The sequence below is a fragment of the Sorghum bicolor genome, chromosome 1 (assembly GCF_000003195.3).
Source record: "Sorghum bicolor cultivar BTx623 chromosome 1, Sorghum_bicolor_NCBIv3, whole genome shotgun sequence".
Taxonomy (NCBI): Eukaryota; Viridiplantae; Streptophyta; class Magnoliopsida; order Poales; family Poaceae; genus Sorghum; species Sorghum bicolor.
In genome coordinates, this window is record NC_012870.2 from 60299054 (window position 1) to 60320096 (window position 21043).

At 46.5% G+C, this 21043-nt stretch overlaps 2 protein-coding genes across 4 annotated transcripts; both read left to right on the forward strand.

Annotated features, from left to right (window-relative positions):
- On the forward strand, window positions 3069–5069 carry LOC8062610. Its single transcript, XM_002464974.2, has 3 exons — window positions 3069–3736; window positions 3852–4135; window positions 4711–5069. Exons 1-3 carry the CDS (start codon window positions 3385–3387, stop codon window positions 4765–4767), a joined length of 693 nt encoding a protein of 230 aa, XP_002465019.1. The 5' UTR covers window positions 3069–3384; the 3' UTR covers window positions 4768–5069.
- LOC8062869 (homeobox protein BEL1 homolog) lies at window positions 14923–20566 on the forward strand. Of its 3 annotated transcripts, none has more exons than XM_021449465.1 (5): window positions 14923–15027; window positions 15192–15988; window positions 16633–17030; window positions 18946–19006; window positions 19457–20566. In XM_021449465.1, exons 2-5 carry the CDS (start codon window positions 15278–15280, stop codon window positions 20189–20191), a joined length of 1905 nt encoding a protein of 634 aa, XP_021305140.1. In that variant the 5' UTR covers window positions 14923–15027; window positions 15192–15277; the 3' UTR covers window positions 20192–20566. The 3 variants fall into 3 exon arrangements, with proteins under 3 accessions (XP_021305140.1, XP_021305141.1, XP_002465020.1); XM_021449466.1 differs by having other exon boundaries at window positions 14976–15115; XM_002464975.2 differs by having other exon boundaries at window positions 15006–15988.

Here is a 21043-nt window from a genome sequence, read left to right on the forward strand (position 1 = left end):
TACCGCGAACTTCAACTCAGAAATACTCTAGAAGACTCAGGAAGCCATGCCCTGCAAGCTGGGACCCACCTGCCATAGGGCAGGGGCGGGCACCTAGGGGGGCAGGGGCGACCGCCCAGTACTCTCAGCCAATGAGGGTGAACCTCGCGGATTTTGCCTCCACCGCTTTTGAGGAGTAATCTTGACCGTATGTTTAAGTCGGTTTGATCCAAGGGCCGTGGTGCTTCCTAGGGGGCTATAAATATAACCCTAACCTCCCGTGGAGGAGGAATTCATTATTATTCTTTGAGGAATTCAGATAGAGAATTCAGAGAAGCCTAGAGCCACCATCTCAATTAGATCTCTATAGTTTTATAGCATAGCTACATAGGAATATATCTAGAAGGAGTTAAGCCTAGCTTGGAGTCCGGATCTATCTTCATTCTTGGTAATTTCTTATTCTTATTTGTGATATTCATATTAGTTCTTGCTACTATGAATATGACTTTGATCTATTTAAATTATATCAAAATTGACTTTATTCTATTTGCTTATGTTCTCAATTATATTGTTATTAGTCTACTTTGATTATATGCTTAGCAAAGTTAGATTAGAACTATGTTTATGCATATGATCGTATAGCGCTTACTCATTAGGCCGACGAGTAAGGGGTACATATTGTGTAGGCGAGGTGCCTAGACCATATTTATCTGCGATTACCCCTTATAGTCCGGATCGCGAGGTAGATCGCGGAAGTGACAGTCCCGTTGAGTCTTTTGTAGTCCTCATCACGATTATAAGGCTTATAGAGCACCATTATTACAGGGAAGTGATTGCTATGTTCATGATCTTTCTTAGTAATATCACTATGCATAGATATAACATTTTCTTACGATGATGCTAGGTGTAATTGCACTAATCAATGTATGCTTTGACAGTATAGTTAGAATACTTAGGATTTATTCTGGTAGATCATCCTAGTCCATGCTAGTGTTATAGACTTAGAGTAATCTATTGAGATGATTATTATATTTATATGTGGCTATATGCTCTCATTTATCTTATGTCACTTATTATTTCATATTCATATTATTATTATTTATCTTATGTGACACTTACACTGCATGAGAGATAGATAAAGACATGGTTAAGATCTCCATGACTACATGTAGTGCTCATTGCTCATTATCCATTGCAAGTCCCTTTCCAGTGGTAAAAATATAAATAATGATACCTGGATTACTCCTGGTTAAAATGCTACATCAATATTATTTATGCGCTTGCGGATCCTTTATTTATTATTCATTTCCTAGAAAAGCATATAGATTTAATACCAGCACTTCTACATCATGATAGGATGACAACCTAGCTTAAGTGATGTAAAGTAATTTTGACGTCGTTGCTAGGGATAGGTTTAAAAGTCTATTTATAGTAATTGCGTTGTTGGATGGTCTCCATAATGTGCTTGTTGTGCTTGTCTAGCTCGTCACTAACCAGAGTCGTAGTCCATCACCTTGGTCGGTGGGCGCTTCCCCCATGCCACCTTGGCTAGAGCTTGGCCCGACACACCAAGCATCCTTTGCCGCCTCCTCTTCTCCATCGCCCTCACCCTCGCCTTCATTGCCCCCGTCACTAACGAAGCCACTGGCCTCTTGCCGCCTCACATGGGGTTCTACCAGAACCCGGTAGAACCCCATAGATGTAAGGCCTTGCATTTGGGGCCTTTGCACAATGTTTCTCATACTTATAGTAATGTAGGACGCTATTGAACTGAGATTTACATTCCTTCTGCCTCTCGAGGTCATCGGCCCTATAAGCGCCAACAACCTGAGTTTGTTGCATGGCCTCATAATATAAATAAACATTATAAACTATAAAGTTATACCAATAAAAAATTTTAATGTGAAAAGTTAAGGGGCATATATCCCTGCTAGCCCCCTTAGCTTCTCCACTAGATCTATGCCCTAAGTAGGCTACGTTTTGAATTTTGCCTTTTTTGACACACATGAGCTTTCACACTTCATTTTTCATGTAAAGTGTGGCCGATTGTATGGGCCCGATTTACTTATTAGATTCGGTGGACAACTATGTATATGGGCATAGACTGTCAAAAACCAATGAACCCTTATAGTTAGGGATGAAAAAACTGATAAAAGTTGACAAAATAATCTCTCTTCTATTGACATAAGTCAATTTCAAAATATGTAGAATGAAGAATGAAATCTGGATATGCGAGCATAGGTAGAGAAATAGAGAAATATAGGTGGAGAGTCAGAAATTTTAAGTTAGAATCACATGATCTAATGTTCACAGAACAATACACACATATGAAGTGATCGATCAAATATTCACTTGCATGTCTAATGCTTTAACATGTTAACATGCATAACAGTGATTAGTAGGTGTATTAACATAGTACAAGAGCGTGTAATTGTTGGGTCTACCCCTCACATAGTTTGAAAATGGTAAACATGGGTATCTCAGATAACAACAGGATCGATCCCACAAAAAAGACATGCAGGAATACCCATCTCCCCATTTCTCGTATTTTTCCGTAAATACGAAAACGAGCAGGACAACGAACCAAGATAGGACATGATTTTTTTTTTCTTTTGGTTTCATTTTTATCCCTACTTGCAGCTAGCATGACCAATAATTTCGCCTGCTATTGGCCAGAGGGGTTTTAACGGATCCAATACGGTTTGGATACCCACGGATACAAACATGGATAGCTTCAGTAAACCTCAGATTTGGTTGCGGATATACATTAAATTTAAATGTTCGGATAAGATAGGAGTTGTTCTCTTTTTTTTTAAAAAAAAAAAAGTTGCTACGATTACGAGTCAAAGACCTTCCCATGACCACGACGAGTCCAACCAGGAGGAAAATCAGAAACCTGTTCCGGTTCATCCGCCGGGACATGAATTCAAGCCTCGTCGTCACCAGGATCGTGTGTTCTCTGCTTCCCAAACAAATCCGGAGCCCCAGGCTTGCACCCTCGAGCTCCCCGACACCGCCCGTACACGAGCCAAAAACCGAAGCTTCGTCGCGTACGTGGCGCGCGGCCTTTTTAAGGCAGGCAGGCAGGCAGTTGCTGCAGCTCCGCGCGCGCGCGCGGGACAGACAAACAGGACAGGTCAAACCAAACTCGCGCGAGTGGCGACGCCCCCACGTCCCCCTCAACCGTCCGTCGGCCTCAACGCGGCGAAGCAAGACACAGATGAGCTGCTAGCTAAGCTGCCCGAACCCCCTACGCATCCGCTTCCCTTGTGTCTTGAAAGACTCCGGCGCGCCGGCGCAGCCCCGCCGACCGCCTGATCACAACTCGATCGCCCCACTTGGTCTGGTTAGCGCGCGCGCGCGCGATCACCAGCGCATAATTAATTCAGCGCTGGCCGGCCGGCCATGGAGAAGAAGCTGCTGCTGCCGCTGGCGGTGGCGCACAAGCACGCGCACGCGCACGGAGGCGGTGGCGGCGGGGAGCGGATGTGGGCGCGGCCGTGGCGGTGGGCCAAGACCGCCTTCTTCCTCGCGGCCATGCTCGCGTCGCTCCTGCTCGTCTGCGCGCCGCCGCTGCTCGTCGTGCTCCTCGACCTCACGCTCCCGCCGGCGCTCCTGTCCGCGACCCTCCGCGCTGGCGCCGCCGGCAGCGGCTCGTTCGCGCCGGCGGTCGTGGCCCAGGCGCGGGCGTTCGACTTCCGCTCCTCGCTCGTCGACCTGCCCGCCGTCTCCGCGGCGCGCGCGCTGCTCATCCTCTGTTAGTATCTTACGTACTATCCGTCCACTCCAGATCGGCTTCCGAGATTCGAATTTCTCCTCCCTGAGCAGAGCTCAAGCTGAACTTGACGGCTTCTTCTCGTGTGTCATGGCAGGCGCGTACGTGGTGTGCGGCGGGGGCGGCGCGTACCTAGGCGTGGTGGTGGCGTGCGCGGCGGGGTCCGTGTCCTACGTGCTCGCCAAGGCCGCGGCCGTGCTGCCGCGCCGCGCCGCCGCGCTGCAGGCGGGTGCGGGCGGTGACGCTCGCGCCGCCGCCGGACCGGAGGCCATGCTCCTGCTCTCCCTGGCGCTCGCCGCCGCGCACCTCGCCGCCGCGTACCGGACCAGCTGCCGCGAGCGCCGGCGAATGCTCGTGTACAGGATCGACGTCGAAGGCGCCGTAAGTGTACCGTCGCAAATCTTAACCAATTCTCTCCATCCCCGTTACCTTCCGTCTGATCCGAACTGCACGCGCTTCTCTGCTCATGAAATCTTCACGTCTGAGCAACGCAAATACCATGCGAATAACTTTCTTTTGTTTTTACTTGAGATAGAAAAAAAAAAACTTTCTTCGCGCGTAGTAGTACTTAGTTGCCTAGTTGCAGTGCAGACATGACCTTGAGCATAGTGGGTGGCATGATTATTCTCAAGAATAATCCAGGCATTTTGTTGGGTACATCGACACCCAGTCGACTCTGCTTTCGGTGACGGATTCTCGGTGCATAGACATTAACGCGTTCCATAGTCTAGGCACAAAGGTTAAGACAGCCTAGTGGCATCTTGCCAGATTAGATATCTACTGCATCTGCAACCACCTTATCAATAAACTATATAATTACTATTGCTTTATTAGTCTATAATTGGTCATCCAGATTTAAAGGAACAAATATAGGATTTGTTATTTTCTGCTGATGGGAAAAGTTATGAGCCTTTTGTTGTACTCAACAACTAATGAACTTTGTATTGTATATGCAGGTGAGGTTAAAAGGAGGCCATCAAACACCCAAAGGGCTGAAGCAGTGTAGCGTCTGACACCCTGTTCTTCCCATCACCCTCACCACCATTTGCATCCGCCACATCACCATACACACGTACGTAGGAAGATTAATTTTCCTTTATTAGGAAAAAAAATTTTGGTTGGGTTGGTCTTCGTTATGTGTACACTAAGATACGTTGTTACTCGTGTAACTCCTGTCACTGCCGCAAAGTGAACATACTACTGTAAATACGAAACGATCATATGCTTTGTTGTTATACAATACACCCGGCCTCCTGCGATGCAGATTTCTGACGCAGGACGAGCCGCGTTACAGGCCCGGTTTCTTCGTGCTATATCTTCTGTTTGTGTCCATACATACAATGCAATTGCAGTTGCAGTTTTATATTTCCTTCTGGAAAGAAAACCAGACTTGTACGTGTATCTGAAGATACTACTAGTCAGTAGCTGGACATAGAACCATATGCTGGACTGTGAAGGAAATTTCCATGCTGTACCAACCGGTTCAGAGAAACTTCGTTTTCAGTTTTGCACTGAAGAATTTTCGCTTTCCAAAAGGAGACACGGCTCGGGTCAATGGCGTTCTACCGCCTGCCTCCTAACGTTTCAGAATTCAGACCAAGCTACTTGAGGACAAAATTTGGAGGAGACATCAGAATTCTGAAACCAGGAACCTTCGGGTAGTTCTTGTTGACGCCAGAGAAGTCGTGTTTTTCATCAGGCTCGCGGTCTGCGTTTAGCAAGTTGCTGAAAACGAATACGTACAGAGACGGCAGCAGTAAGCCATGTGGCCGAAGATCTGTGTAAAATCTGCAGGCGTGGGAGCAAAAGAGTACGCTTCCGTTTCCAGAAGCCGAAAAAACTGGCGTCAGTTGACGTGAACAGAGTCCTGTTACTGAGAAACCAGCGCACACCCAGCTCGTGTCGTGCTGCCTACAACTACAAGGGCTGCGAAGATAATGGAGCGCTCGTTTCGGCCAAAGCACAGGTGATCAAAGGATGTGCTCTGAATGTGGGGTGACAGCAAGTCAGCAACGGTACGCAGCCGGCCCTAACGGCCGAACTAGATGTAAGTTAATGCTAAAACACGTACGCAGATCTCGTCGTGGAGCATCGAGTGCATGTTTGGCACGGGGCCATAAATTGACGAATGTTTGGGCCACGGAATTGTGCCAAATCTGTAGTACACTTGTGAAACTAAAAAAGCTCGAAGATAAAAAAAAAGGCTTTACAGTAGACAAGACCCAAACTGACCCGTCACGAAGAATTTGGAGGCATGGAATTTGTAACGCCGAAGCTCCCGTTTGGCGATTTCCACTCTGGCCTGGTTCAGTTGAGGAAAATTTTTAGTTTTGGCTATTGTAGCACTTTCGTTTGTTTGTGACAAATATTGTCCAATCATGGACTAACTAGACTCAAAAGATTCAGCTCGCGAATTACAGGTAAACTGTGTAATCAGTATTTGTTTTTGTCTATATTTAATACTTCATGCATGTGCCAAAAGATTTAATGTGACGGAAAATCTTGAATTTTTTTTAACTAAACAAGGCCTCGGTTTGCTTTTTCTTCTTAATATGAAGAAATATTATGTCGGCCGGAAAACGTTGATGGAACATACTGTTAATTAACAGGAGAAACGTCCTGTCCAACTTTCGACGGACCGGTTAAGAAGGTCGGACCAAGCCCAACTATCCGTATTATTATTTGGCCCACTAAATTACGAAGTTGAACGGACAGACCCAGTATGCATTACTGCATTAGCAAAAGGTCCATTTAGTTTCCTCTACCTCAACTATCAAATGTTGTTTCATTTTCCTCTTAGAAGTGAGCAACTCCAACCGTTTTATTTTTTGTCAAAACTTTCAAAATCTCTTATCTAACAGTTTATCAATTGGGTTTGGCATTTATAGCAAGTTGGCAAATTCTTCTCCTTTATTGGCATTTATGCGCGCCCTAGAATAGGCTTGGCATACTATATGTGCATGCTTTTATAACAAGTTGACAACCTGATGCTTATTCGTTGATCTCCGGAACCAGTAGAATTTTTTTTGCCAAGTCAAAATTGCCAAACACTTGGAGATGCTCTTTTTGTTCCCTCCCCATATTGTTTTGGGATTTGACAAATAACAATATTTGCCAAGCAAAATTTGCAAAACTATTGGAGTTGCTCTTATACACTCTAATTATCTAATACTAGATAAATTACACCCCTTGCTGATTTTGACTATGATTTTAGCCTACGCAGTGCCACGTCAACCATCCCGTTCTATATGTAGCACAATCTCAACCTTAAGGGAGAAACTAGAATACGTTGACAGTATATGACGGATCAAATAGACATTAAAAAAACAAAGTGATATTTTTGAATAGAATTATCTAATATTTTATTTCAATAGTTTATTTTATTTTAAAAATTTAGACAACTAAAAATCGTAAATTGATTTATTCTTACAAAATTTATAGAATTTTTTTTAGCTTGGAAAAATATGAAACTAGTTTGAAGTTTTCTTTTATCTCATATGGTATAACTTTTTGTCTATTTCCTAGTAGATGCTCTTTTTATCTGTTATATTTAGTCGAAGATCCAGAATATGCAGAATGACAAGTGAATTTTTTTTACGAAACTGGAGGGGCTTGAAAGCCCCTATAGGGATTTATTTAAAGAAACTCAAGTTTTACAACCAGAAGCAAAGGCTCAAGAAACAAAGAACGAGAAAAAGAAGACAAATTACAACAGATTCTGAATCCATAAATCAAACGCTACGGTGTGCTTGGTCTTGACCCTCAGGGCAAGGATTTTCAATTCCGAATCAAATACAGCTTTTGCTCTTGTGACATCTGGAGGAATTCATTTGAAGATCAGATCGTTTCTTACTGTCCAGATGGCCCAGCACATCAAAAATACCATCGCCATGTTAGCGTCACTTGTTCATATATCTGATCCTGCTAGTGTAGAAACAGTGGGTTGATATAGGTACAAAACATTGTGCTATGTATTTGTCGCTTATTTATCTACAAATGTGTTGCTATCTGCTAACTTGTTACTAACATACAGGAGTTGAGTTGGGTTACTTTTAGTCCCCACAGTATAATAAAGGGCCATTTGAGAAAAGCACATATTTATGTTGGTCACTTCAATGTGCGTAGGACCTGATCAAGTGGCACATGCATGTGATCATACTTCATACTAAACAGAATCAAATATGAGGTGGTTACATAACATTTATATTTTATCGAAGTGACTTGGCCTTCACTAGTTGTCAACATTAACTAATTAATTATACTAAACGAATGAGAGCTTGTACTACGCACTAGCAAATTAAATAAACAAAAAAAAGGAGACCATAGAAAACTCAAATAACTCCAGGCTAGGTCCCAACAGATAGAGCATGATTTCGGAAAAAAAAATAGCAAAGATGATTTCATATTTTTCAGGTAAAATAGATTTTTCTATGGACTTTCTAAGATCAAACCAGATCTTAAAATTTTTATTTGCTTAACTTTTCTTACTTTTTAAATTGGTAAAGTCTATTATTTTGACACAATCCAGTCTTTCTGGTTTGACATGGCGCCACACATATGATGGGTGATTGGGCGCCACATAGATTAAAACTACCGTCAAAACTAGGTAGGATGTGCTTTGTTCGGTTGTAGACAATTTGGGTATATGATATTTGTTTTTTTAATTCAAGGAGAATATTGAACAAGGTCAATAGTTGAGGAGACGAAGGAGACAATTTTTTCATATGGACAATGCATCCTCCACTATTGGCCCTTTTATCTCAGATACTACAAAGGAAGAATGTACGGTGAGGTAGTGGCCGGGAGTAGTGGAAAAAAGGTACGAGTATTGGGCAGTCGTGAAAGACAAATGGGCTAGTACTGTAAGTGTAAGGGGTGTTTGGTTCACCTAGCAGCTCCTATAATTTCATTTAGTCATTTTTCACTCAAAATACTATGATTATGTGGGACTAAACCATTTAGGAGCTACTAAAGTTTAGGAAGAGAAATCAAACAGAATCACAGGTACTACCAATAGTGACAGTCCGCAGGTGGAATTGGATGCATGTTGCACAGAAAAAAAAAACACACACCAACACAGAGGCGGACGTGCGGTAAGCTCTTTCATGCTTGGGCCAGGTGCAGCGGCTGCTCTGCACACGGTCAACCGCATCTGTTCCGCGACAACGAGAGATTGCATCGCTCCTCGGCGGGCGAGCAGCGCAGCAGACGCGCGGCGGCCACGCAGGGAGCGGCGTCCCTCCTCTACCACTCTCCCTCCCATGCAAATACTTGCCACCGCTAGCTCCACGCCGTCTCACGCAGCCATTAGTGAATCGGCCTTCAGACCGAGCTGGTCCCTGGAAGGCGCGCGCGCGCGCGACGCGTCCTGTTTCCGGCCCGGGGCCGGTCAGCCAGCGACGACGCCGGCGCGCGGTTGGCTTCACATCGCTGATGTTCCGCCGGTTTTACTGGTGGTGAACTCCTGATACAGATACAGTCGCCGTTAGCAGGTCCTAGAAAGCCGGATCAATGGGTTGGGGGCATATGATTTCGAAGTGGCGGTCGACTAGGCACTGCGCTATCGTCTCTCGTGCGGTCGAGTCGGGTCGGGTCGTGCCATCAACCCCGGCGCTGTCTGTCTTTGTCTGCCTCCCCGGCCGCCCTGGTACTATACGTACGTACGATGACCCATGTGGTCCCATGCGGCCATGCTCTGCTGTTACTGCTAGACACGCGCCGGCCCATACCGGCCTACTACAGCCCCACCAACTAAATTTTAGCTAGCTAAAATTATTTTAGCTACTCTTGGATGACTAATGAAACTAAACTATTTTAGCTACTCAATGTGTTTGGAACTTTTTAGCTACTAAAGTGACTAAAAGTTTACTTAACTAAAATTTAGTTGGTGGAAACCAAACAGAGCCTACATGAAGCGTACAGTAGAGGGGGCATCAGTGGCTAATAACTATCGTCGTCAGCTTTTATGTAGCCGGGCGATCAGTTTTCTCTCCACGAGAAGCACATGTGGTGAGCAATGCCGGCCGGCCCGGTGCAGCTCGGCAGACACGGCAGGGCGGGGCACCACGAAGCAGACGTAAACTTGCGACGGACGTACAGCCGGACAGGATAGCTAATATATAGCTTGGCTACTTGCTAGGCAAGCGAGCGCCGCCGACCTGCGACCGGCGATCCGCTTCGAAAGCCCCGTCTCAACGGCCCCGCGCCTGCTTAAGTTTCCGCAGGGAGTGGAGTGGAGAGTGGACGTGCCCGTGCCGCGTGAGCATATATAGAGCTCTAGTAATATGTCGTCTGATCGATCAGTGACAGAAACATCGATCGTCTGTTCGGCGAGTTGCCGATTTGGCGTACGTCGACGCCGGCCAACAAGCTAGCCGACGGATCACTGTGTAGCCTTACCTATAGCGCGGCACGTACACGTCCTGGGCTGCCCTCAAGTCCTCAACTAGCCTTCGTCAACATGCTCTTTCATTGGCGGCACCATCCATCTCGACACTTATGGAGCTCCCGAACTTCCAGGAAAATAGTAATGGCCGGCTTCTCTTGAATTCCTTGATGTAGATGCGCGCGGTACGACGATAGTGCGAGTGCATGCGCAGCGCTGTCGGGAAATGCAAGCCTAGCTTCGCTGCTCCTCGCTCAGTCGCTCCATTGCATTGTGCTCTACTCCTATTGGCTTTTTCTTGCACGGACTGGAACTAGAACACGTTGTCAACTACGCTTCTTCGCTCCATTGCCAGGCTCCTCCTATTGTTCTCGTCACCGCCCCACGCCCTCACCGTGTGCTCTGCCTTCGTCCTCCTCCCGGTCCGCCTTAGCCCCTCCTCCTTCCTCCTCTCGATCAGTTGTGCCATCACCGTTTCGCGTGTCCATGTTGTCGTCAAGTAGTTGCCATAACGTGCCACCGATGAGCGGACGTCCATGGCGGAGGAGCGTGTCCAGTTCCCGAGGAAGGTGCTGCATGTCGGTGGCGGAGCCACGGAGCCAAACGTCCGAGTAGAGGTGGATGATGGCGGAGGAAGGTGAGCTGTGCGGCACATGTTCGATGAAACGCCAAATAGGGGTAACTTTACCATGTGAAAGAGGAGATAATTCTATTCAAGCAAAACCAACTAACTAAACACACTAAAACTTAGCTAGGCTTAAACAATCACCACAACCAAACAAGTACATGTTGGCCTGTATTAACTTAGCTAAGTCTAACATAGCTTAAAAAGCTAGCCAGGTTAGGAATTGAAAGGGAACCAAACAAGTCTCATCGTATTTAGACCAAATCAAGGAACCAAATACGATGATTATGTGATGTCCCAGAATCGACGAGACGACGACCGTGACACTGTGTTATCCAGAAAACGAACACAGCTCTTAACTAAGCTAGCTATGCCAAATCTGACTGTGACTGTGTGGAAAGCTGAAATATGATGTTAGATTGCAATTGGCAGCTAGCATCTATCATGGTCTCGCCATAACTTTTGGAAGACTTTTAGTTTCAGATGATTGTCCAGTACTTTTCTACAACTAATATAATGCACCGGACTTTCCAAGGACTGCCAGTATGGACTAGTAATCTAGTATGGACGACCGACTAGCTTGAAAGACACCTCAGAGGTCGATCAGACATCGAACATCCCCATATATATGATTATGTGATGTCCCAGAATCCCTTTTTGAGGACCAAAATTCTCCGGATGAAGTAAATATCGTTGCAGAAAAATCCCCAGAGGTGAACCGCACGCTCTTTGACAAACTTCTACGGTAGCTACCAACTTGATTAATGGATCGATGTTGAACGGACAGATAATAATGTGCAGTTTCTGTGTTGTCTTATCCGATCCGATCGATTCTCAATGAGTCTAGAAACAAGCGAATTTTCAGTGCAAGATGACAGTTCAGTCTTGGGCTGAAAGGGATTTTTTTTCCCAAGTGAAAAGATCAAAGCCGCCATAGTATATATAACTCCATACATAGTGAGAGCGGGAGTTTTCATCTTTTTTATGCCAGTGCATATGGCCATATATATGTGTATGTTCATGTTCTTGCAGCAGGGTATATAGCAGGGAAGGCATAAGCTCATTGCTATATATTACCCAACACGCGTCAGTGCGTCACTGTACATGAATGCAAGGGTACACACGACCCTGCCAAAAACCATTAGTGCAATAAAGTAATCAAGTGTATGATAATAATCGTCAATCGACGCACTTTGCAAGGAACCAAAAAATACCAACCAACTAAATTTGGCATTACACATCTGGGTGACTGGACCGTCACATAAATTAAGCTCCACTGTTTCGTCCCTCAGCTCCTTGCCAAGCAGTGGCAAGTGATGCAAACGCCAGGGGTGACGTGGGAATAATCCGATGAAAGAATCAGGTCCAGTACGATGAAAAAAATAATCCTCGCATATATGATAGGACAGAGAATAGGAGTTCTTCATGGAACGGAGGAATATATAATGGACAAGAAGATCTGGTGATAGCTATCTAGAAAAATGCGAATCCAGATTTTGGTGAAAATGACGTGCTACTAGGGTTTTCTTATATATTTGGTTAGGTTGCTCTCTTGATTATTATGCTCTTTTTATATTCAGAGTGATCAATCAATCCGTTTGGACTCAACTGGAGGTGTTCTTACTGAGTTTTAGTGGTATTTGAAGCGGAGGAACTGAGGGAGGTTGGTATGTGTTGACGAGGACTGATACGACCTGTGTTGTCAACTTTTCATCCTGGCGTCTACATACATATATTACATATGGAAAGGGGTGTCATAGTCTGGCCAAGATTAAAAGTTCGTGTTGCTGCTTTGAGTCGTTTTCGTTGATGACTATGGCTTTTGCTAATGTTGGTAAAGCTGGAAGCAGAAGCGGTAGCTTACTATATGGGCATCATCAGATGTTTCTTTCTCCCTTCTTTTCATTTGCTTTCAGCAGCCTATACTAGATTCATGAATGTCTCCCCAACATGAATCAGAAAAGTTAAAAAAAGGCGGCCACCAGAATAGCGACTCCGACTACATGCTACGCATGCATGCAGTGGTTTTATGCATTCTTGGAGGTTCATGATAGGTGGAAATAAAACGCTGACGGTGACGGACCAGAAAATATTCTAGATGTGGGTGAATTCTCTAGCACCCTGTTCGTCTCTGGAATTTGGCTTATGCTGATGTTTATGTTAATTTATTTGAGAGAAAAACACTCATAACAATTATATAAATTATAGTAAAATAAGTGAGCAATAATTTTAAGACAATACCTTAAATTTGAAGAATCAAAATTGACCATATGCAACCATCAATATTGGCAGTGACACCCCACACTCGGCCTTGCCCTAGTAAAAACCCTATGTTTGGTTTTTTTAACTGAGACAATCAGTGAACTAACATGTCGTTGCTAAGTGCTAATTAAACTAGGTTAGGTCCATACCGAGGTGATGAGCAAGGCTTGGATATGAATGAAGGGTAAGTGATCAATTCAATTGGAACAAGCTCACACTTGAAAAAAGGAAAGGGAAAAACAAAACTCTATGGTGATCAAATCAAAGGTACTATAAGCTAGGGATTTTGTTTTGCCGGCCAAGACGCAATAGAGTATGTGATCGGGTTTAGAATAGATAGTCATACTGTTAAGACGGGAGCTCAAAATAGCAAACATGGTTATCTAGAGTTACTAGGTGTTGATTTACACGCATTTGTATTAGACCTAGTGACGTGGTGAGTAGCAAGCGAAAATGTTTTTGAAAATTCACTCGATGCTTAGATTGTTTGGCAAAAGATTTGGAAGTTGGCATGTGTTGCACTGTGGGGGAGAAGTGTTATTGTTGCCTATGCCATCGGATCTCTCGGCAGTGGTCGTTGGGGGTGGGGGAGGGGGGGGGGGGGGTTGGGCTACGCCCTAGGGCATCAGATTAGAGAGGGAGGGCTTTTGGGAAGCGCCGCATCCATCGACGTGTATATATATACACGTGCTTTTAGTTGTTTTGGTTTTTTAATATACATTTTTTACTGTATACGTAGATATAAGATATTATGTGGTAGTTGTTTTGGTTTTTTAATATACATTTTTTACTGTATACGTAGATATAACATATTATATAGTTAAAAAATCAAAATAATTTATAATCTGAGACGAAAAAAGTAAAGTAGATGATTTGTTTCTACTCAGCTTACAAAATGTGTTCTACATGCATGATTCGAATAGTAAAATAAACAGGGGCCTTGGTTTATTATCTTCATCTTCACACGGTAAAGTTAATTTTGCCGCATATGCCATCACTCTCTCACCCCTAAGGGCATGCAAAACTGCTTTGAGATGTGTGTTTGCACACTTCTTAAAGTGAATCCAATGGGTGGGAGAGTGAGGGCATATGCCCTTAAGGGAAAAAAAAAACCGTGTTCATCTTCACACGGCCACACTTGAGAAGTCAATCAGCTGAAGGATCGCGCACTTAGCCGGGTTAATTAAGGACGAAGCAAAATCAAGGGAAAGAGTGACGTGGACGGCCCCCACACACATACAGGCCGGGGCGCAGTTGGGCCCCACCGTTGCCTCCATCAGGCTGTTTTTTAAATGGCGGTTAGTTGGCAGCCGTGGACCACAGACGTATAGGTCTTCTGGCCCCACCGTCGGCGGCTCGATCGGCTGATTTTTCTTTCCCCACCGGGGCGGTACTAGCACTCGCTGCTGCTAGCTAACCACTTGTAGGCTCTCAACGATGGCCCCGGCCGCTCGCTCTCTGCGTCTGTGCTGCTGCTGGACACCTACGCCTATGCATCGGCCAATCGATGCATAGTAACCATCCTCCTGGCTGCCAACTGCCATCGCCAAGTAGTATTGTAAACACTGCTACTCGTATACTACAGTAGTAAGCACACACGTTTGGAGTTGGAGTTGCGTTGCGGCACGAGTGCGAGCAGCATCAGCAGGCGCGAGAGAATTCTGTCGGAACTAACGATCGGAACAGTGACGCTGCAACCGCCACCACGCACCAGCCAGCTCTCTAGCTACCCGACCCGAGCGACCGACGAGCGCGCGAACGCTCGTCGGTCGCTTCCATCCGCACCCGCGCCCGCGCGGTGGCTGCCCTCTCTCTCTTGAGTTTATATGTTGATTGTTTTTCTCTTACACTAAATTAACAAATAATATTTTTAAATTATGACTTTTCTATTCTTATATGAGACGAGTGCTGGCAGTGGCGCTGTCTATCCTCGTCGCCTCAGCCCAGTGGAAAAGCTATGTATGGCCCTGCGCTGTCCCTCTGCCTGGCGCCGCAGCAAAGGTGCGTGCGACTGCGTCGTCGCTGCCGACGCTGCCTGCGCTGCGTCTCCTTCGCTTCCTTTTCCTTCCTCGTCGGCGCTGCTACTTGCGTCTGCCGCCTTTGTCTCTACTGGTACTTTACACCGTCTCCGCCTTTCGATTCTGACCTGAGCTTTTCGTCTCCAGTCTAGTGTTGTAGCACGTCAAGCAAAGCAAGCTGCAAGCCATCCCATCCCATCCATCGGCGTACACACACACACACACACATAAACATGGCGCATGACGAGCAAGCAGGCCTAGCGTACGCGGACTACTTCGCGGCGGCGGCGGCCGCCGGCGCCGTGGCGACGCTCGTGCCGGAGGTGGACGACGACGCCGTCGCCGGGGCCGGGGAGGAGGAGGAGGATCTTCACCTCTACGGCGTGCACCACCAGCATGGGGTCGAGTTGTTCGGGCCCAGCAGGGGCCACATGCTGCCTGCCGCGACGATGATGGCCGGCGGCCACGCTGCCGCTGCGGCGCACGGCAAGGCCGCCGCGCTCGGTCTCGTCGACGTCGACGTCGCTTCTCCCGTCGTCGGCGGGCACGACTTTGGCGACCACCACCACCGGCAGCAGGGTCTCCAGGCGCCGCTGTCGCTGGCGCTGCACCACCACCACCACCAGCAGCAGCTCGGCGGCGGCGGCGTGCCACGGCATAACCAGCTGTCGGCGGCGTGGCCAGGCCCACAGCAGCAGCAGGGGCAGGGCGCGGCGTGGCACCTCCGTGGCTCCAGATTCCTGCGCCCGACGCAGCAGCTCCTGCAAGAATTCTGCACCCTTCCCGTCGACACCACCACCACAGCTGCTGCTTCCAAGCAGCCAGCCAGCGAGGACGGCGTCGGCGTCGGCTCCTCGACCTCGGCCCCGTCGGCGCAGATCCATGCCATGAGTGCGTCCGAGCTGCAGAGGCTCAAGGCCAAGCTCTACGCCATGCTCCAAGAGGTCCTCTTCCTCTCAGGAGCCCTTAGCTTGTCCTTACAAATCTAAAAAGCTGCATGCAACTGGGAGTTCAGTTATGGCTTGTCTGAAGAGACCTCCTGGCCTCTGGGGCCTTGCCATCTGCTTTTGGAAACCTCCATTCCTTGGCCTGCAGGTGTAGCAACGCGTCTGTACAGGGTAACCTGTAGCTCCCGGAGATCAGCAGGGCCGTGACATGAAGCCATCACCGTGCATCTGCAGCCAGATCTCTGCAGACTGCAGCGGGCTAGCACTGCTCCACTACTAGTCTACTCTCCCTCTCTGTCGGTGTGCCCATCTCCTGTGCTCCGTCGCCCCTGCTTGCTGTTCCTGTATATGCTGCACAGTTGCACAGTGCGATTCATTGGTAGGTCCAGGCGTGCAGCCAGAGCCACCATGGTCGTTTCGCAGAGTTGCAGGGTGCATCACTGCACTAGTCAAAAGTCATCAAGTACTGTGCATATGAGTACCAGCAGAAAGCTACAGTATCATCAATCCGGGAAGCTGTTGCAGGCTTGCAGCTACTGTTACATTGCCATTTGTGATCGAGAGCTTGGTTCCTGTACTTGCATGGCGTCCAATTTGGTGGTGCTACTGCTAACTGCTAACTTCAACGGTGATCGATGCAGGTGGAGAGGAGATACCGGAGGTACCGGGAGCAGATGAGGGCGGTGGCGGGGTCCTTCGAGGCGGTGGCCGGAGAGCAGGCGGCGGTGGCGTACACGAGGCTGGCGTCGCGGACCATATCCAAGCACTTCCGGAGCCTGAGGGATGGCGTGGCGGCGCAGATGCAGGTGGTGCGCCGGGCGCTCGGCGAGAAGGACGCGGACGGCGGTGTTCCGGCGGCCGGCGGGATGGTCAAGGGGGAGACGACGCCCAGGCTGCGGGTCATCGACCAGTGTCTGAGGCAGCACAGGGCGTACCAGGCCGGCGTGCTCGAGAGCCAGCCGTGGAGGCCGCAGCGCGGGCTGCCGGAGCGCGCCGTCTCCATCCTCCGGGCCTGGCTGTTCGAGCACTTCTTGCACCCGTAACATGATCGTTCCAACTCTTGCTAATTCCATTTCGCTTAGTTAATTTGCACGCTTTTGTGCATAGGATGGTGCACAGGGTAAAGAATCATCCATGTGAATCATCCCGGTCTCTAAACAACTAAGAGAAGTCATACCCTAACAAAGGCTAAGGCTAAGAATCATCCATGTGAATCATCCTACTCCCAAAAATAGTGCTTGTCATTCTTAATTAATACTCTATCCGTTATAAATTACAAGATGTTTTGACTTTTCTAAAATACATAGTTTTTTCTATGCGCTTAGATATACATTAATTATGTCTAGATACGTAACAAATATAATGTATTTAGAAAAAAAAACAAAATGAATGTCATCCATGTGAATCATCCTACTCCCAAAAATAGTGCTTGTCATTCTAAATACTCTATCCATTCCGAATTATAAGGTGTTTTGGATTTTCTAAAGTACATAGTTTTTGTTATGCACTTAGATATACACTATATCTATATACATATAAATGTCATGTATCTAGAAAGCCAAAATAAACATCTTATAATTTGGAACAAACTGAGTAATATTTTACCCAATGTTCTATTATGTGTGGCACCATTCTCCTGTGTTCTATTATGTGTGGCATCATTCTTTCTGAGACATATACAATTTCTTTCCATTGGATACAGTCAAATACTTGAATAAACTTTGTCATCGATTTAATACAAATGAATTACTACTCCCGTTCTTTTTCTAGTTGACAATTTGAACATTCTGGTTTCTGATGCATGCCTTTTTACCATTTTTCATTTTTTAACCTTTGTTGTTCAAATTTCAATGCATGTATTTATTGTGACAAATTTATTAGCACCATTTTCATATGGCAAATAATACTTTTGTGTATTTGTACGCAAAAGTTTCTAAAGTTCGTTTGCTCGGCATCCATGAATCCTATATACTTTTCCCTCCATCCAAAAATGATAAGCACATTTTGATCACCCAAAAGTTAAATAAAATAGATTTTGCCCCTTAATTTATTTGACAATATGTTGTAAATAATTCAATATAATATCATAGGAACTTTAATTTGAATAAAAATCTATCATTGCAAGTATTATGCATGTTCTACTCATGTATAATTTGAATAATTGGTGGTTGAAGTTTGTAAAATTTAACTTTTCCCTATATAAAATATGCTTCTCATTCCGGGATGGGGGAGTATTTGAGACTGGATGGAATACCTCTCTAGTGATATATTGCTATATATACTTCAACACAAGGTAATATCATGTGTCAAAACATTCTAGAGATGTTGTACTTTGTGCTTATATATCACAGCCGATATATACTTGCTTCGATGCAATACTATTTTCTTACTATATTATTATTAGCATCCCTACAATGAAACAAATAAGATACCACATAACATGGTTATTATATGGTGCTTTAATTAGGAGCAGTCCTAATCTCCACGCATGGATAAATCTTATTGGGACGGTACTCCATTTCTTTGTGAATACAATAATGTAATGTGCTTGGCTAGGCCGGTTATCCCTCATCATTGATCAAGAACTGGTTTGTTAAGTATAGCTCCAGCACTCCAGTTGACAATCAATACAATATTTGTTCTTCCTCTCCATTACTGTTACAATGTCCGCATCAAATATATACCACAGTTGTCTTGTACGAATATTCCACGTAGCATATGTCCATGGACAGTTTACATTAATATCTTTTTTTAGCAAATACATCAATATCTCTAGATATCGTATATATCAAATATATATGTTACATTACAGTGCATGCTCATGCATGGATTCTTGTTTTTCTTCTAATTCCAAACTGCACGCTATAGCACACATCATCCCATATATATATATCCTATACGAGATGGAGAAGACAAACTAAAACCACTAGCTGGTGTATCCTCTGATGATCCAGGTATCCAAGCGACGTGGATAAGCACATCCTGGCGCGCCAGACGGGCCTATCACGCAGCCAAGTACGTACGCCTCCGCCTGCTTCTTCTTCCTCTATATCTAGTGTGTCACATCGATCAGCTGATCCATCATCAACTCTCTCCAACAAAGTCCGTACAGATTAATGCTAACCGGTTCCTATCCAACAGCTAACTAGATGCCGCTCGGCAGCAGTGACACGCCACAATCATTTTGCCTTACTTGCATCGCTAAGCACACCTGCATTTGCTGCAATGCTGTCCATGTGTTCTAATGTCCCACTAAACTAAAACTGATGGCGGCACACGCATCGGCCGGCCGCGGCCGGCGTTGTGGGTGCCCCATCGATCGGGTACCACGTCGGAGTCGCGCGTCTGTCCTCTCCACTCCTCTCGTGCAAGAGGAAGGAAAGAGTCTTATCAACCACTCTGTTAGATGCAGAAGCTGGTCGATATTAATATATTCTCTTTTCTAAAAAAACGCTAATAATGCAGGTCTCCAACTGGTTCATCAACGCGAGGGTCAGGCTGTGGAAGCCGATGGTGGAGGAGATGTACTCGGAGGAGATGAAGGACCCGCAGGAGGGCGGCGGCGGCGCCGCCTGCAGCAACGCGAACAACAACAGCGTGAACACTAGCAGCTACACGTCCGAGCTAGGGCAGCAGCAGCTGGGGCACGGGGGTGGCGCCAGTGGCGTGGACGGCCGCGGCGGCGAGCGGAAGCCGACGCGGGCGCAGCTGCTGGTCCACGACGCCGGGTCGCTAGCGTCGGTCGTCAGTATTGGAAGCAGCAGCAGGGACCAGCAGCAGCAGATGAGCAGCATCAATTTTGGCATGATGGACCACCTCGACTTCGACGCGTACAATGACGACCCCACCGCGGCCGGCCCCGGCGGGCCAGCCGGTGGGTTCGGTGCCGGTGGTTCCGGCGGCGTGTCGCTCACGCTCGGGCTGCAGCATCAGCACGCCGACGACCCGCACGGCGGCGTGAACATCGCGTTCGCCGGCGCCGCTCCGTCGGCGGCGCACGAGTTCCTGTTCATGGCAGGCGGCGGCGAGCAGCAGATGGTCGCGGGTGGCGCCGTGCACCCGTCCCACGGACACGGACACGGTCACCACGGTCAGTTCTCGGCCGCCGGCATGCAAGGCGACGGCGTGCCCTCCTCGCACTACCACCGGGGCCTCAGCGCCGCCACCGGGTTCCAGCTCCTCCACGACCTGGCTGGCTGATCGCATTAGCATGGCAAAGGGACGGACCGCGATGGTCAGAGCCGAACGAGTGCTTTAATTTGCTTTGGAGCTTCACGCGGCCGCTTGACGGGGATGTGCCAACGGCAGCAGCTAGCGGATGGCATTGGCATGGGCGCATGGCGCTCGCGCAGCTTGTGCGCTTTGGATTTTTGTAGGGTTTTAGATTCCTCTCCCTTCAATTCTTGGCAGGGTCTCTGCTGTCTATATGTGTAATCAGTGTGTATCGCTTCGGTGCTAGCTCGGACTCGCCTGATTCCCTTACTGTTGCACGCTCGCGCCAACACAAAAAACTTTCTAAAATTTAGTATTAAGTCATCATTTAAAAAAATATTTGAGTACAAATCGTTTTTTATATGTCTATATACCCTCCAACAGCTTTTATCTTTTGTGCACTTTAGAGTATCTCCAAGAGCTTGGCTAAAATTAGTAGCCAAATTTTAATGTTTAGCCATTTTGTAAAATAGATAACTTCTTAAAAAAGAAGAGGTTCATAATAGCCTTGCTATCAGATAGCTAGTGCCAGTGGTTGGCTATATATGGCCAACGAAAATCAAGGGATAGCAAACTTTCTATTTTATCAAATCAAATAACACATCTGTTGGAGTCTATTTTTCTACTATAAAATACTAAAAGGCCTCTATAATTAGAATAGCAAAGTTGTTGGAGTTGCTTTTAGAGAGCCATCGTCATTCTCTATAGCTGAAATGCTAAATAGAGCGACCATTTCTATTACCATTACAAAAGTATATAAAGAAGCTGTTGGAGAATCTTAATTCCTATAAATTAGAAATGATACAAAGAGTCTCTTAGAGTTGCTCTTAAGGCCTGTTT